We start from the raw sequence: 16,932 nt of genomic DNA on the forward strand, positions 1-16,932 counted from the left end.
CATTTAAAAACTCTGCAGCCAGTGTCCTCATCCAGAATTCTGCAACCTGTGTCCTCTCTCACACCAGGCTCTGTGACCCTATCACCCCCATCCTCGCCCAACTCCACTGGCTTCCCATCACACAGAGGATACAGTTCAAGATCCTGGTCCTCATCTTCAAATCCTTCCATGGTCTTGCTCCCCTACCTCTGCGACTACCTAACCCCTTACCATCCTGCCCGCTCCCTCCGCTCAGTGGCTCTGGCCTGCTTCACGTCCCCCACCTCGCTCATCCCACTATTGGTGGGCAGGCGGGCCTTCTGCCACTCTGCCCCACCCTCTGAAAAGCCATCCCTCAGTCCCTCCGCCCTACCCCCTCTCTTGCCTCCTTCAAAACCCATCTCAAGACCCACCTCTTCGACCATGCTTTTGATCACCCTGCTTCCCCCCAGCCCTCCACTCTCCCCGATCCCGACCCCCAGCTCGGGTCCAAAACTCTGTCTGTCCAGCAACTTTGGGACGTACTCCCGACATGAAAGGCGCTATACAAATTAATTTTGTTGTTGTTATTGCACAATGTGTGAGTTTGAAAGCATGGGGAAACTAGCTGACCGGCTTTTGGGATTTTTTTGTTGGTAAATATCTGTATTCAATCTCACCCTAAATAAACACAAGTTATAGTGGGATTTCATTGTATAGTTACACTTGCTATCAACAGCTCATTCCTATACGAACCCTTATTCCATGAAAGCCCTTCCCCTTACTGCCAGACTTGGGATAGACCACTTCACTAATAAATAAATAATCACATTCAGAATTGTTGAAGGTAAAAAAAAAATTGTTTAATTTCATCATGGAACAACACAAAGAGGGGATGTTGGAAGAAATTGTTTTCACAAACTATATGTGGGAATATGTTACCAAAAGCGGTTGATGCCAAGTCAATTGCGTCATTTAAAAAGGAGAAATTAGACAAACACAGGAAGAATAAAATGTGTATGGGGCGGGGGGAGGAGGGGAAAAGCAGAGACATTGGATTAAAGTACTGTAGATAGGAAATGGGATTAGAGTAGATAGAAAATGGTTTTACAGTAGATAGCTCAAACAAGGAGTTGGCACGGCACTAGCAACATGGGATCGAAGCCCTTCTAATGTGCTACAATGCCAAGGGTTCAGCAGTCTTGAGTCCCTGAGTAAACTGGATATTTTATAAAAATTGCATTTGTCAAACAGTCACTAACAACTGAAATATTTTGCATTTTTTTCAATGATGCACAATTTTGCAACAGGTGCCTTGCAATTAGGCACAATGGGCCCTTAATATTACATATAGCTAATTATGAAAATTTATTTAACTATAATTGATTCTATGTTACACATACATATCCACACAAATATCTCTAAATTAAGTGTCACAACATGAAAACAGTTACTTGTTTATTTCCCCCGTATGTTGCGTATCCAGATTTTTCTTTGTGGAGCCAATCTCAAGGAAGGTATATATCTGCATGGTTCAGTTTTCCTTTTTTAGGACGTTACTGTCTACTTTTTTCATCTTTTCTCCGAGCTCAATTTGTGTGGCAGCTGACAGAGCTGGCAACTTACTGCGAAATGCACCCTTCAGTCAATCCCATAGGGGGTAGAAGAAAGAAATGTTCACATTATCCCTTTTTGTTCTCCAAGAGATCAGGAACTCATATCACTGGCCCTTGTTGTAAGCACCTGGATATTGTGGTCCTGAATTGGTGAATGGATAATGGTGCCATCTAGTCCAGCACTAACCTATACACACCAGAGAGTTGATTCAAGTTACGATTCAGGTTCAATTTCCAGTTTCGAGTCCTGAATTACTTGATTTGATCTGGGACTGGCTAGGTAGACTGCAGTTGTCTTTTCAAGTCAAGACCAGTTGTATTGTCCTGACTGTTGTTTTCAGTCTCAATGTTATAGACAATATAAAAATGCAGATTCATTTTTTAAATATTACCTTTCCTATTCCCTGCCCTGTAAACACTGTACAAGAAATAAACATGGTCAGCAGTTCCACTTAGAGCAATGTGACACTTCTAAAGGATGTAATAATATGACACCAACTTTGTACTTACAGCTGAAATAAGACATATTCACTCAGCCTGAACCAATATCACACCTCTAATACTGCTGATGGAATTACCCTATCTCTGTTAGATATAATTCCATTGAGGCTATTGGGGATGTCCTTAGTGCAAGAGCTCTACAGGAGACTCTCAGGGATCCATTGTTGCCTATTCAAGTGCAAAGAGGATTCTCTAATGTGTGCTGATGGAAGGCACAAGGTGAGGTCACCGGATTTCAAGGGCAAGATATGAATGTGGATTTGAAAGAAGGGAAAGAAGCAGAGGGTAGTTATTTATTGAGGGAGCTAAGACACAATGGAAAGAGCACTTGCCTCGAAAGGGAGAAACCTGGGTTCGATTCCAGGCAGGACAAACCTTGGACAAGTTTCCTTACTCCACACGAATGATAATAATCCCTCAAGAAAAAAAACAATAATAAGTTGGTCACTTCAATCCACGACTGTTTGTGGGACACTGCTGTGCACAATTGGCTGCCGTGTTTCGCCCACAAATATACAATCAATTCTCTTTACAGTATATTCTGTGCAGTGCTTTGAGACGTCTAGAAGATGTGAAAAGCACTATAACAAATGCAAGAATTATTATTTTTATAATGGAAGGAAGTATTAAGTTGAGTGCCTCAGGGGTCTGTATACTGGGACCCCCTTCTATTCCATGCCTACATTGACGACTTGGATTTGCAGACTCAGTGTAAGATAGTTCAATTTGCAGATGACACCAAGTTGGTAGGAACTGTGAAATCAGACTAAGCAGGGAAGATCTTACACAGAGAGCTAGATAGGATATGCACATGGGCTGATGACTGGCAATGAAATTTAATACAAAGAAATGTAAGGCACTACACATAGGAAGTAAATATAGGAAGCACATGTACTTCATTACCAATGCAGCAGTAATAAGAAGGCTCGGAGTTACAAAGGGCAATTTCAGGATAGACACCAGGAAGTTCAGCCAGAGGGTAATTCATAGCTGGAATGGGTTACAAGTTATATAGTTGAGATCAGAATGCTGAACTCATTCAAGAAACAACTGATGCTGCCATGGGAAGACAGTAGCGTAGGTATTCTGGAAGGATGAGATCAAATGAGCTGAGGAATATCCTTCATCTGAACCTCTTTTGGTTAATTTGTGTGAGAGAAAGATATTGAATATCACAACAAAACCTTGGCCTATACAACGATGGAAGCACAGTGAACGGTCAGCGAGCATACACAGGAATGCATTTGCAGAAACACAAATAGAGGTGGTTAATGTGCACAGTTGTAGCATTACTCTCATAAAATAAATCTACAATTAATTTTCATAATGCAAGGAGTTTAAGCAAATGAGTTGTACCATGGATAGGACTCGGCTCTAAAGCTCCATTGCTCTTCCCATATGTCCAAACTAAAATACTGAGATCTTTAAAATATATTTTCTTCCTTTCATTCACTCTTGCACCTTGTCTCTGTGTCTTTTTCTCCCTTTCTCTCTCTCTCTTTCTCTCTCTCTCTTATGCTTTCCTCTGAAGACCGTGGGAGGTCTGGAAACTCTCTTACATTGTGGAAAGGTTTCCGTCAGCGATAACCCCCAATGTAATCTCTGTAACTCAATACACTGGAGTTGAGATATTGTACAGCATAAAGCAAGTGATGGAATACTTGTATGAAGATTGTTACTGTGCCTTCAAGCTAATGCGCTGGTTGTCCCATAACACTGTAGAGTTTGAGTCCTGTGTGTGAAGCTTCTGTGGAGTTTCTGGTATTCCTTCTCCTGAAGGTTAAGACCATTAGGAATTCTTGGCGGAACCGCTTGCTGACTACACAGTACAGCACAAAATTGATGGCTGAGTTCAGCCACTGTAGCATGATGCCGATGTCTGCAAACAAGTTGATGAGCTGGGTGTAGTCATTGCGGTCATGCTTTGGTGTGTTATACACTGTTCTCAGGATACAGTAGGTCACAAAGCGTGGCAGGGCGAGGAAGACGAAGGTGAAGGAAACGGTGAAGAGGATAATTACCGACTTCTTAACCAGGCTGCGGGCAGTGATGCCGCTCATGGTCCTCCTCTGCTCCTTGGTGAACATCCTGGTGGTCGCATAGAGCTGCTGGCAGATCAGGGAGTTGAAGAGGATAATGAGGATGAAGGGTATCCCGCCTGAGATGAAGGTGTGGAACCAAACGACTGCAGTGGAATAGAAGCTGTCATTATAGACACAGAGAAGTAGTGTTTCATTGCGAACAGTCAAGTTATGCTTCTGAGCGCTGTTGATCCAATATGCAGGAACTGCGATCAGATGCGAGACCAGGATCACACATAGGATGATTCGGACAGTCACCTTGGTCTGGGAGCAGTGTTGTCTGGCTTGGGTACTCCGCAACACCAGGTAGCGCTCCATGGTGAAAACAATTACAATCCAAATGGAACTGAACAATGAGCCATATTCCAGGACTGTAACCAGACCGCACCACGGGGGACTGTTCCAGAAAGGGTTTGGGTCTAGCCACACCAAACTTAGGTCAATCAGCCCACCCCAGAACAAACACAAGGTGTCTGCAATAGCCAGGGAAATCAGGTACAGTCTTGCAATCTTGGACATGCCACATTTCCTTTGGTGGATCGTGTACACTGTAAAAAGATTGGCTGAGGAGCAGAGATAGAGGAATGTTAGTCATCTCATTCTGAACTTGTTAGGACTGAATGAACATTAGAAAACAGGGGAAGCAAGCCCTTCAAGCCTGGTTGTATCTTGCTTACCCTTTCACAGGTCACATGGTTATATTTTACTGACCACAAAAGATAGTGTGTTTTTCCAAAGCTGTATTATGATCACTATTTTTAGCAATCAGCGTACATTACATTCCCACTTCTAATTCACTCTGTCATGAACTCAATCCTATAACATGGTCAGTAAGTTAATCCCCACATCTTATTTGTTGCTGCTGAGCATCAAGTGTATCACGCTTGAGCCCAATCCTCTCCTCACTCGATATCCATGCATGCTGGCTTTTACAACAACAATAACTTGCATTTATATGGTGGCCCTCACACAGCGTAGTTTTTTGGAATGCTTAAAAATATTTTGTGGGTAAAACACGGCAGCCAATTGCGCACAAACAGTCGTGGATTGAGTGACCAAATCATTATTATTATTATTTTATATTTTTGAAGGGATTATTATTAACCCCAGAAAGCGATCTGCCAATTGATTAACAACCTGTTCCTACTTGCTGCTGGGGAAACAGAGTTGTGTGGAGTAAAGAAACTTGCTTAAGATTTTGGTTTGTCCATGAATACTGATAGCTCACTCCTAATAGTGGGGTGGATAAGGCATAGCACATGTAGCAGGCTGAGACATGTTGAGCCAACGGAGCAGGTAGATTAGTAGTTTTTGAGGATGTCACAGAGGTAGCTTGGGATGAGACTGTGGGGTGATTTAAATGTGAGAACAACGATCTTGAACGTAATCTCCTGGGGGTTGGGGAGCCTCTGGAGTCAAGTGAAGGTGGGGTAGATAGGCTTATGGAGCCTGGTGCGGGAAAGGACACAAACTGTACAGCTGTGGTTAGTATGAAGCTTGTGTAGTTCGACATGCAGAGAGCTGGCAAGATATTTTAATTTTTCCAGCTTGAACGTGATAAATACATGAATGAGAGTCTCTGTGGCCTAGAGGAGAGGTAGTGGCAGAGGTGGACAATGTTTCGGAGGTGGGGGAAAGCTGAGCAGGTCGGAGCACACGTGTGACACTTTCGGTTCCTGGAAGATGCCATTATTTGCACCACTGGTATTGCTTATTCAGGAATCAAATTAAGAAATCTTGTAAATGAGACTCCTAAATCAATGACCCCTAAATCAGCTCTGATATTCTATCCTGAGTGAAGGGAGCTATATCAATGCGATTTGTTATTGTTGTCAAAATCTATCCAGAGATCACTGCTACCTCATCTCTGCCTTCCTCTTTTACTATGAAAAATCTCTGTAGATCAGCTTTAACTTGTGTGTATACTGAGTATAATATGAAAAGCCGTGGAGCCTACCTGGTATTCCAATGGCACACAGTGAAGGATAGTATATTTTCTGCACAGTCGCAAATCTGTTGTACAGAGTGGGGGCCATGTCCAATGTGTGGCTTTATTCCCTGGAAATTAAACCAGGTGTTTCATTCTCACAGCAATTACCTGAAAACAATACAACCTCAAGTTATTTTCACGTATTTACTCTGCTGCTGTGGAAACCATCACCTGTTTCTCCAGAACAGTAAAACTATCCTCCGTGGGCGGGAGGTAAACAGAGTCTTGGAGTTGAACTGGCTCCAAGATGACATGTTTAGCAACAAAATGTCAGAAGCAAGCCAGCCTCTCTATGGTGGTCTTGGTAGTCCGGTTCCTGAGCCTGGTGAATCCACAGTATTCTAGGGCGCTACTGCTGACAGCACAGCCTGCCTGGCTCATCGGCAGGACCTGGAAGAGCAGATCAGTCACTGGGGGCAGGAAATCATTCCACTCAGCTCCTGTTAATCTTGCAAGCCGAAGCTCTAATGTCGGGTGGTCCTAGCTGGACATGCAGTGGGAAGCTTCAACAGCAAGCTATGCAGTTTTAGCTGGTTAGACCCCAGCAATACCCTAACACATACTCTGGGGTTCCCAAGCCTAGACGCACATCTACATGTATGCCAGGAACATTGGTGCACATGTTACTGGTCTTGGGTGATGTTTATTGACAGTGACATAATTACCAGAGAAAGTGGCACATGTTCCCAGGGACAGTGATACAAAGGTATAAAGCAAATTCTAGAACCCTTATTTTCCTGCATGAAATTAAATACCTCAACCCAGTGAACCTGGGTTCTCCTCCATTGATAGCTTGGCTTCTCACCGGAAAAACATAAGATGAGAGGGCTATAAGAGGATAATACCATCTGAACCCTGAGAGGGTGGAAATTTCTGCTTTGTAATCGCTCCTGATAATCCACTGTTCTGATTATTAATGTTCATTCACTATCTAGTAATTCAGTAAAACCGGTGATAACGTAAAACAGATATTTTGTAACTTCCTGTGAGCATGCAAGGTTGTCATTCTTAATTAAGTAGCACATTCTAACCATTCACAGATGTCACTGTAATAGCACCAAATAAAGCCTTAAAAAGCCTTAACAAGCCTTGGATGTGAAGCTTGCTGTCCTCTTAAGAATGAGCTATACGACTATAGCTCATACACACAGGGCGGACAAAAGGCAAAGTAGTATCAATGTGAACCTTGTGGTCTTCCCCCACATAACCAAAAGCATTAAGGAAAAAAAAGGACGATTTTTCAATTAATTTGTAAAATATTTTGAACGACACCGTAGTTCGGACCTGTTGCGCAACACTTGAGATAAGCACTTCATGGGCAATAAATATTTTATTTAAAATTTGATAGTAGGTTGTACTAAACCGGTATGTGCACCACAAGAACCCAAGATTTGCTTGTGTATCTGAGGTTAGTCCTGACTGCTTGATGAGTCTGTACCTTTTAACCTTCTGCATAGTTGTGGCAGGATTTCTGGTGAAAGTTGTACAGTACGCCTGATTGAATTATACGACTGTGCCACCCCAAGGTCAAATACAATGAGTCTATGAGCTCTCAGTCATGGTTGCTACTGTAATAGAATAAGATCAGGAGCGTTTGGTGCTTCTGGATGTACTGACCCTGCACTTAGTTTTATGGCTGGTACCCTGGTGATATTTGTACTCTCTGCCTGGCTGAATTAGGCGGCTGTGCCACCCACGGCATCAAAGTGATTGCTGAATTCCAGTTATTTTATACGAGCGCCTCGATCTCTGAACAGAATTACAATACAGAAGAACAGTGCAAATTCTGCAACAATATTTAAAAAGCTGGAAAATGTCCCTCTCTTCCCACCGACCCCTCAAACAAAACACCAACTACAGAAAAGGTTGGAAATCCACAACGAGGCAATCAGCATCTGAGAGAAAAGGGTAGGTTAGTGCTGCAGGTGCAATCCAGATCTGGCAAAGCCAGAAGGTTAACCTAAATTTCTCTCTCGGATACTGATTGACCCACTGAGAATTTCCAGCATTTCTACTTTTACGACAACTACAACAACTTTGATTTCTATAGGACTCTTCACCTCGGGTAGTTTCTTGTAGTGCTGAACATTGGAGTAGTATGATTCTGAGCTGGGCAGAGAGGAGAAGTGATAGTAGGCACACTCAAAGAGGAAAGTCTTTGGGTGAGATCTGCCAATGAGTAAGGAGGGGGCAAGGAGGAGGGTTTGTGGCATGGAGATCTAGAGGTTTAGGGTGTAGTGGCTGAAAGCTGCCGTTGGTAAAGTCGAAGGGTCGGGGGATGCGCAGAAGATCGGAGAAGCGAGCAAAGCGGGCGGGTGGAGGAGTAGAAGGTGCTAGGGCCCGAAGTGATTTGTAGATGAATGTAAGGATCTTGATTGATCCATTCAATTTCCGATAGGACCGAGAGAGGAATATAGTTAAGAAGATTCAAGTACTGTTGAAAACTAGGATTAATTTCAAGGTTGCTGGGGAGCTCTAAATGGAGACATAGGGAAACATGGAGCTGCGGGTGTCTTGAGGGTCAGAGGTGAGCAGGAGGTAAGCCACGAGTCACCCTGGGCTGCTTATTAAGGGCTACTGATTATCTAAGGTCTTGAAAAAAGCATATTAAATACAGTACCCTGTACGAACGGGTTAAGCAATAAAACAAAAACAGTGGTAAAGAACAACAATCTTCTGGTCAGTAAAAAGTTCCCACTCTATACTTACATCTGGAGAGTTGGTGGCTTTACTGACTAGCGGGAATATGCATCCCTGAGTCTCTACAACCTGCAGCATGTAACAAGCCACACTTTTTAAGGAGAGGAGGAGACTGAACTTGTTCTTTTCGAACAACTTACAACATTAAAATGTTTCAAAGCACTTCACAAGTAATTAATGTCAAGACTAGTGACAAAATTTTAGGAAACAAGGGATCCACATGCATAAACTAAAATATAATGAGGTGAATCAAGTGGATAAACCAATTTGCCTGAAGGAACCAGGGAAGGGCGAGTATTATTTATATAAAAGATAACAAGCTAAGAGCCTGGAGACAAAAGACTATCTTTACATTCTATTGAAAAGCATAGGGAGTGAATAAAAGTACTGGCTAAACAATGCTTGTTGACTCTTGTGGAAAAATAATACCAACACAGACTTGATGGATGTTGCCCCCCGCTCAGCGGGTGTCAACAACAGCAACAACTTGCACTTATATAGCACCCTTCACACTGGGTAACGTTTCAGAGCACTTAATAGTGGCGGAGCCTGGCTCCGAGCTGGGGCGGTGGGGGAAGGTCACTGTAAACACGGTTGAAAAGGAAGGTTTTAAGAGGCAAAACGTGGAGAGAGGGGGCAAGGCGGAGGGATTGAAGGAGAGTGTTCCAAAATTTGGGGCGTAGTGCTGAGGGTGCGAGTGACATGCAGGAGGCTGGTGCCAGGCGAGCGGAGGTGCCAGGTGGTGAATTGGGAAGTGAGGAGGTTGGAGAGGTAGGGAGGTGCCAGGGAGTGAATGGATTTGAACACTAGTGTGAGGATCTTGAAGTTGATCTGTTCTGTGATGGGGAGCCAGTGGAGCCTGACCAGAACTGTGAGATGTGAGTATAGAGTTTGGTCCGGGTCAGTGTGTGGGCGGCAGATGGGGGTCGAACTGGATGCCAAGATTGTGCACTGGTTCGGTGAGTCTGGGTGGGGCGGAGAGTTTAAAAGTGGGGATTGGGGTGCGGAAGGAGAGGGAGATGTGGAAGTTTCCCCTTGTCTGTGATGGACAGGTTGGAAATGTCAAGGCCGTGTGTGATGATACGGTCGAGGGGGTGGCCATGGTTATGGGTCAACAAGTTGATGTGGAGAGTGAGGTTTAGGGAGGAGAGGAGGGCAGTGAAATCTGAGGAGGTGGTGCAAGGGGAGTTTAGGTGGAGGTTGAAATTGTTCATTATGAGCAGGTGTTCAGTGCAGAGAGACAGGGATGAGAGGAGAGAAGAAATATCAATGAGGAAGCAGCCAGGAGGTTTGTGGGGGGGCGGTAAATTAGGAGAATTTTGAGGGAGAGAGTGGAGAGAGAGGATGGTAGAGGGTGAGGTGCTCAAGGGAGGAGAAACAGCCAGAGGAATAGGGATATAGACCAAGGGAAGCTTGGGAAATGAGGGCCACCTCATTTGGTTGAGGGCCACATTGGTTAGGGCGGGGGATGTGGTGAAAAGTGTGGCCAGGAGGAGAGGCTTCAACGAGGGGGACAGGGTCACTGGGGGAGAGCCAGGTTTCCGTAAGCCCAAGAATATCTACGTGCTCATCCAGGATGAGGTCATGGATAGTAACGGCTTTATTGGAGAGGGAGCGGACATTTTGGAGGGAAATGTGGGTAGGTTTGCTAGTGGTAGGAGGGATGGAGGACAGAATGGCATAGAGAGGATGTGGGGTCGTGGGGGGAGATGATTGTATAGTTTGAGGAAGGGGGAGAGTTGGAGAGGGCATGGTGAGGGTGGGGGAAGGAGTGTTTGTCTTTCGGAGGCGGTTAGTGCAGAGAGAGTGAATGATGGGACAGTTGGGGTGGCTGCTCTGGGATAACCAACGGCGGGAGCCACGATGGGCCTAGCGGAGGATGCCCAGTCTGGAGCAGAGGGAGGTAACAGTGGGATCCAGGAGAGAGAGAAGGCGAGGAGGGCAATGGAAGAGAAGGGTAGAATGGAGGTAGCGGAATGTGGGGGGTAGGAGCAGGAACATTTTCAGAGGGAGTGGCTTGGACGTAGTGGCAGCCAAAACGCGCATGCATTGACCCAGAGTGAGCCATCAGTGAGGCAGAATCAGCCCACAGGCTACGGGAGACAGCACAGGGGGGTGGGGGGGGAGTGGAAGAGAAGGGATGACGGTCATTGCTTAGGTCCTAGGGACAGGTAGAGAAAGGAGGGAGGACAAAGTGTGGGGGACGTATCAGCTTGCTTCACGTCACCTACACTAACCGCCCCAGCATCAGCGGTCGGGCTTTCAGCCTATCTGCTCCCATTCTCTGGAACTCCATCTTGGAGTTTCTACGATTCACCTCCTCCTCCCATGCCTCCTTCAAGGTCCACCTCAAGACCTTTGCTTTTGACCAACCCTTTTGTCATCTTTACCCCACCACACCCCCAACCCAACCACCCTCGGCTCCAACCCCCAGCTCAGGGGCAAACCTTGGATGATCCAGCATCTTTGGGATGTTCTCCCAATGTGAAAGCTGCTTTATAAATGTAAAGTTCTTGTTTCTATGCTAGATTTTATGATACTATGTATTGCGTAGTTTACCTTACATTTAAAATTGAAGAGTGAAGCTGGCTTTCAGAGAAATTATCAGATAGCTCTGAGTTACACTACAGTAATCTGTTAGTCCAAGTGTAAATCGTAATAATAACAAATTAATATGTAATTTTGATTCCTGGGCAGAGCAAAACCATAGGCAAGTTTCCTTACAAAATACAAATGTAATTTTGTTGTTGTACTTCACATGCCTTTATTTACCTAGTTGTAAGTAGAACCCGATTGTTAGTCGATTCACGGATTGCTCTCCGGGGGTAATAATACCTCCCCCAAAAATTTGGCCACTCAATCCACGACTTTTTGTGGGAAACTGCTGCCGCATTTTGCCCACAAAATATACAGTAAATCTTAATTATGTGATAAGGCGCTATATTAAATGTAAGTATGTTATTATTATTATTTTTAAAGGTGAGTGTGTTACCAAATGAGCCAGGGTAACACCTAGCAAGCAGAAGAAGACGACGGAAATATGTATCTGCATGATGCCTGGGGACATAACAAGCTACGTGTATGAGGAAAAATAAATTGGTCATTGATCATAAATTGTCCTGGGTGTTTATGGAAGACTGCTGTGTGCAAATTGGCTGCATTTCCTTACAAATACACAATCCATCACACAGCAATTACCTGAGAAGTACTTTTTGGTGTTATAGGCATTATATCAAATACAACCATCATTATTGTTATTACTCCACCTGCAGCAGGGAATATCTTCATCATATCGCAATTTCCTTCAACAGAGCCCTTATTGTCAGACATCAAGTCCTGGATGAGAGCCAACTTTCTACAGCTGAATATCAGCAAGACCAACGCCCTCCTGATTGGCTTGTGCCAACTCTTCTGCACCTCAGGCACTGGCAGCATCCACGGATGCACACTCCACCTCACCAAGCCAGTCAGGAACCTGGGCGTCTTGTTCAACCTTCAACTGTCCTTTCTTCCGCATATCCGTGCCATGACCCGCTCTGCCTCCCCTACCTCCGCAACGTTGTCTGACTTCACCACTGCCTCACCCCTCAGGCCTCCGAAATCCTCATACACGCATTTGTCACCTCAAGGCTCGATTACGAAACTCTCTCCTTGCTGACCCCCTATCAACCTGTCCGGCTCCGGCCTGCTCCACTTCCCCCGCCCGACCCGTCTTACCATTGGCGGCTGGGCTTTCAGCCTCTTTGCCCCCACCCTTTGGAACTCCAACCCCAACCCTGCCCCCCACGCTCGGGTCCTGATCCTCAACTGTTCATCGCCTTGGGACTGCCTCCCGACTGAAAGGCGCTTTACAAATGTAACTTTGGTGGTGTTGTTATTATTAAATTCATGTCTAGAGTTACTTTTATCTTTTACTTCTGGATTTGCTCCAGCTTTAAAGGCGAATTACTGAAAGAACCTGATGACTCATTGCTGACTTGGATGACTTCTTTCATTCCCGGAAGATAATAATAATGCTTGCATTTGGTATAGTGCCTTATCTGGTCATGGAACATCTCAAAGGGAGTCACAGGATATACTGTAAAGTATCCTTGTTTTCCTCCTCTGCATCAGCTCTCTAGCCTGGGCTGCACCTTTATGTCACCATGACCAGCTCCAGCCTGACCCAGGGCGCTATATGAGTATGAACTCTGGGGATCTGAACTCAGCTGATTCAGCAATATAGCCCAGCATTCTGTTTGCCTTGCTTAATTTTGCCTCACTTTGTTTTGACATAAGCAATGAGTCAACAAACACCACTACATCTCTTTCAATTTCCCCTTTCATAGGTACTAGCCCATCCATGGAGAATAGGTATTTCCTATTCTTACTTCCCATATGCAGTACCTTAACATTTCTTTATAATTGAGCTTCATTTGGCAGTCATCAGCGCATATTCATATCTTAACAAGCTCTCTTTGTAAAACCTTTGCTGTCTCCTCTGATTCTACAATTGCCCCCAATTTGGTGTCATCTGCAAATGTCACTAACTTACACTGGGTCTGTGAGTCGAGGTCATCAGTATATATACGAGGAACAGGAGGGGTCCCACATCAGATCCTTGAGACACCATGCTTTATACCTTTCCCCATGTTGACCTGGCTTCCCTTACAAACACTCTCTGCTTCCTTCCTTTCGGACAATTCTGAATCTATGTCCATGCCTTGCTGTTGATACTCAGTGACCACAATGTTGAAAGAGTCTTTCATGAAGTACTTTGTCAAATGCCTTTTGGAAGTCTCTATTTACTACCTCATATGGCTTCTCGCAGTCAATTTGGACTGTCAACTCCTCATAAAAGTCTTGTGGGCCCTGTTTTGCCCACAAAATACACAGTCAATCCACTTTACAGTATATTTTGTGAAGTGCTTTGAGATGTCTCAACGACGTGATAAGGCTCTATCGAATTCAAGGATTAATTGTGTATTCTGGCATATGTTTCCTCCTCATCCAAATTTATTTCATATTCAAATTAATTTGTTACTCATCTCATTGTTGGGTAAGCCTAGTGCAAGTGAATGGTTGAATCTACCTCAATTAAAGCATTTACTTCATTTTTAATTGATCTCATTCTGTAAAAGTCATAAATTTGATTTTGACTTTGTGCTGGAAACTGATTTAATCTGGGATATCAGTTGGGGCACTGGAACTGACTACAGTGTGTTTGGCTAATGGGGGACAAAATCAGACTAGGTTTCTGCTGCTGCAGATGCCTATCCAGTGACTTTGCTGGAAGTTCCATGTGTATGGAAATTGGGTGAGGATAGAGCTGAGCCTGACTGCCAGGTCTACTGAATACAGTGTAGGTTCACACGAAGAACAGGTGCTTAGGTGAGGTACCAAACAGTTGTCAAAACTCATGGTCTGTACCTCACTTGATGGAGGAGAACAGGAAAGGAAACAAAAAAATTTCAAAATGGCTTGAAACAGTTAAAACATAGTTTATGACAAAGTTGAATACTGTAGAAACATATGGTCCCAGTAATTTTTGTAATGCATTTGAGTCCTGCGGGCTTAGTCTAACCTTCGGTTAATCTTTAATAAACGCAATGCAATATAATTACATTTGATAGAATACAATACTTTCCATTTGTGTGCAACAGTCTCCAGGAACACACACTGCAAACTGTGTGCTGAAAAAAATAATAAAGGCGATCACTTATTTTATTATTCTGCTCTTATATATGAGGAGAAAAATATTTGCTGCTCGAGATTTTATTGATTCATTTTTCAAAATATTTAGTTTTAAATCTATCAAATGTAGAACAGTTAAATACAGAGCAAAACCCCTTCTACTCTGCCCTTCTGAAAAGGTGCCTCAAACCTAATCTTGGAATAGCATCCCCTGCCACACCATTCCAGGGACATGTTTCATTCTCTATTGCTGATCCAAATAGGAGGCCAGTTTGTACCGAATTAAAGCATACCCAATCATACTTGGGTTGGATTCAACATGAGATTGAAAAAAAATCTTCAAAATTTGTAGGGACAGTGAATGAGTACCAGGATATACAGAAGGAGTTTTAAAATGAATCCAAGAGAGAAGTGGAAAGGGACATAATAATAAATGTAAAAAATTCAGCTATATTCAGGGAAGATTGTGAAATCATATGCCTTGCTTCTCACCATTAAATCCAGTTGTCACCACCGTAAAATAACCTGTGCGGCTGTCAGACAAGGTATCCACTGAATCTATGCTTGCTGTCATTTATTGTGTTATTTTCAAGCCAGTATTTTACCCAATTTGTTTCTAATGATTTATTCCATAGTTTTCCAATTATTAAGGAAAATCTAATGGGTCTATGGATGTCAGCTATGCCTGTCAGCTATGTTATGTCATCTGCTCTTCCAGAATTCTTGAATACAGAAACTACTTTCTTGTTTTCAGTCTATTGCAACCTCAAAAATAATGATTGATTTCCTCATAATGTCTATCAATGCTATACAAATCTCCTGCCATGTCTTCCTAACTATACCATGGGGTACAGTTTACCTATCCTAGGGGAATATAGGAACATGAAAAGGTCAATTAGATCATCAAGCCTGTTCTATCGATGCATAGCAGATCTTTTAATGCCACTGTGACAAAGTTTTCCATACCACTTAATACCCTAACTTCTAAAGTATCTATTTGGCTTCCTTTCAAACATCTGAATTGATTTGTCCTCCCCTGCCTTCTGAGGCAGACCATGCCACATTTTCTGAATGCTCTGAATGAAGAAATAAATAAATTCTGATCTTACTTCTGTAAATCATCATTTTAATTTAAAAATTATATACTTTCCCTTTGTGATCCCATCACTAGAGAGAAGAGTTGTCCAAATCTCTAGTTTGCTAATTCCCTTCAATACTTTAAACATCTCAATCAGATCACCATCAGGTCTAAGCATCTTTTTTCATCAGCTGGGTGTCTGACACATGTACAAACCACCATCATCCTAAAGAGTATCTAACCCAGATTGGGAATTCCATAATGGCATGTCACTTACACATGGACCTGTGTCTGGAATAGAATGCACACAGTACCTTGCGTATTTAATTCTGGTGAGTATTAATGCAATGCTCCACAAACAGTCATGGAATGAATGACCATTTTTATTTGGGGGAATGTTGGCCAGGGTACAGGTAAAAATTACCTTCTCTTTTTGAATAGTGTCATTCGATGTTTAACGTCCACTCGAACAGGTATACAGGACCTTGATTTGACATCTCATTCAAAGGATGGGATCTCCAATCCAGCACATCCCCAGCATTGCACTGAAGTGTCAGCTTAGACTATATGAGTTCCAACATGCGGCTTGAACCCACAACCTTCACACTTGGAAGCGAGATTGCTACCAACTGAGCAAAGCTGACACACAGGTCACAGGTTGGTAAATGCTAAGGGCTGGGAATCCCAGAGTGTGTGGTGAAGTACTACTGGAGATTAGCTGCATAGTTTTCTGTCTGGCAAACTTTCCAATGCTTGGGGCTTGGAACTTCTGTTTTTTAAATCCCTTTATGTCCTGGCACCTCCCTACCTCCCTGACCTGCTTACTTTGCCCCGAAACTTTGGAACACTCTTCCTCTGTCCCTCCACCTTGCCCCTTCCTTCCCCAACTTCAGATCGTGCCTGAAGACCTTCCTCTTCAACTGTGCATACGGTCACCTTCCCCTCCTCCCGTCTCGGTATTGTGTTCTGGCACTATGTGGGATGCTTCTCTGTGTGAGGGGTGCTATATAAATGCAGGTTGTTGTTGTCGTTGTCTAAGCTGATACTCCAATGAAGTGTTGGGGGTGTACTGGATTGTAATATAGGATATAGAAATATCTAATATAATGCTACTTTCTAACACACAAAAGTGGCAGGACAAGTGGGTACAGGTTCAAGGCTGTGAAAGGCAATTTTAGATCAGATACAAGAAAGGTTATCTTTACGCAGCGTGTGATTAACAGGTTTAAGATCTTTTTTCTGAATCCTCCCTCACATCCAGTGTCTGACTAAAATCAATTGTAACATTCTCACCTTTACCTATAAATCCTTTCATCCCCTTGCACCTCTCTATGT

The 16,932-nt window shown here is 43.5% G+C and overlaps 1 protein-coding gene across 1 annotated transcript; it reads right to left on the reverse strand.

The window, feature by feature from the left end:
• Positions 1–3,766: 3,766 nt before the first annotated feature.
• Positions 3,767–4,675, reverse strand: LOC121848539 (probable G-protein coupled receptor 139). Its single transcript, XM_042333109.1, has one exon. It carries the CDS (start codon positions 4,673–4,675, stop codon positions 3,767–3,769), a length of 909 nt encoding a protein of 302 aa, XP_042189043.1.
• Between the last annotated feature and the right edge of the window lie 12,257 nt (positions 4,676–16,932).

The sequence above is a fragment of the Callorhinchus milii genome, unplaced genomic scaffold, assembly GCF_018977255.1.
Source record: "Callorhinchus milii isolate IMCB2004 unplaced genomic scaffold, IMCB_Cmil_1.0 Scaffold3, whole genome shotgun sequence".
In the NCBI taxonomy this organism is placed as follows: Eukaryota; Metazoa; Chordata; class Chondrichthyes; order Chimaeriformes; family Callorhinchidae; genus Callorhinchus; species Callorhinchus milii.

Bases quoted from the DNA above. Each gene is read 5' to 3' on its own strand.
- LOC121848539 (XM_042333109.1), bottom strand. From the start codon at position 4,675: ATGTCCAAGATTGCAAGACTGTACCTGATTTCCCTGGCTATTGCAGAC.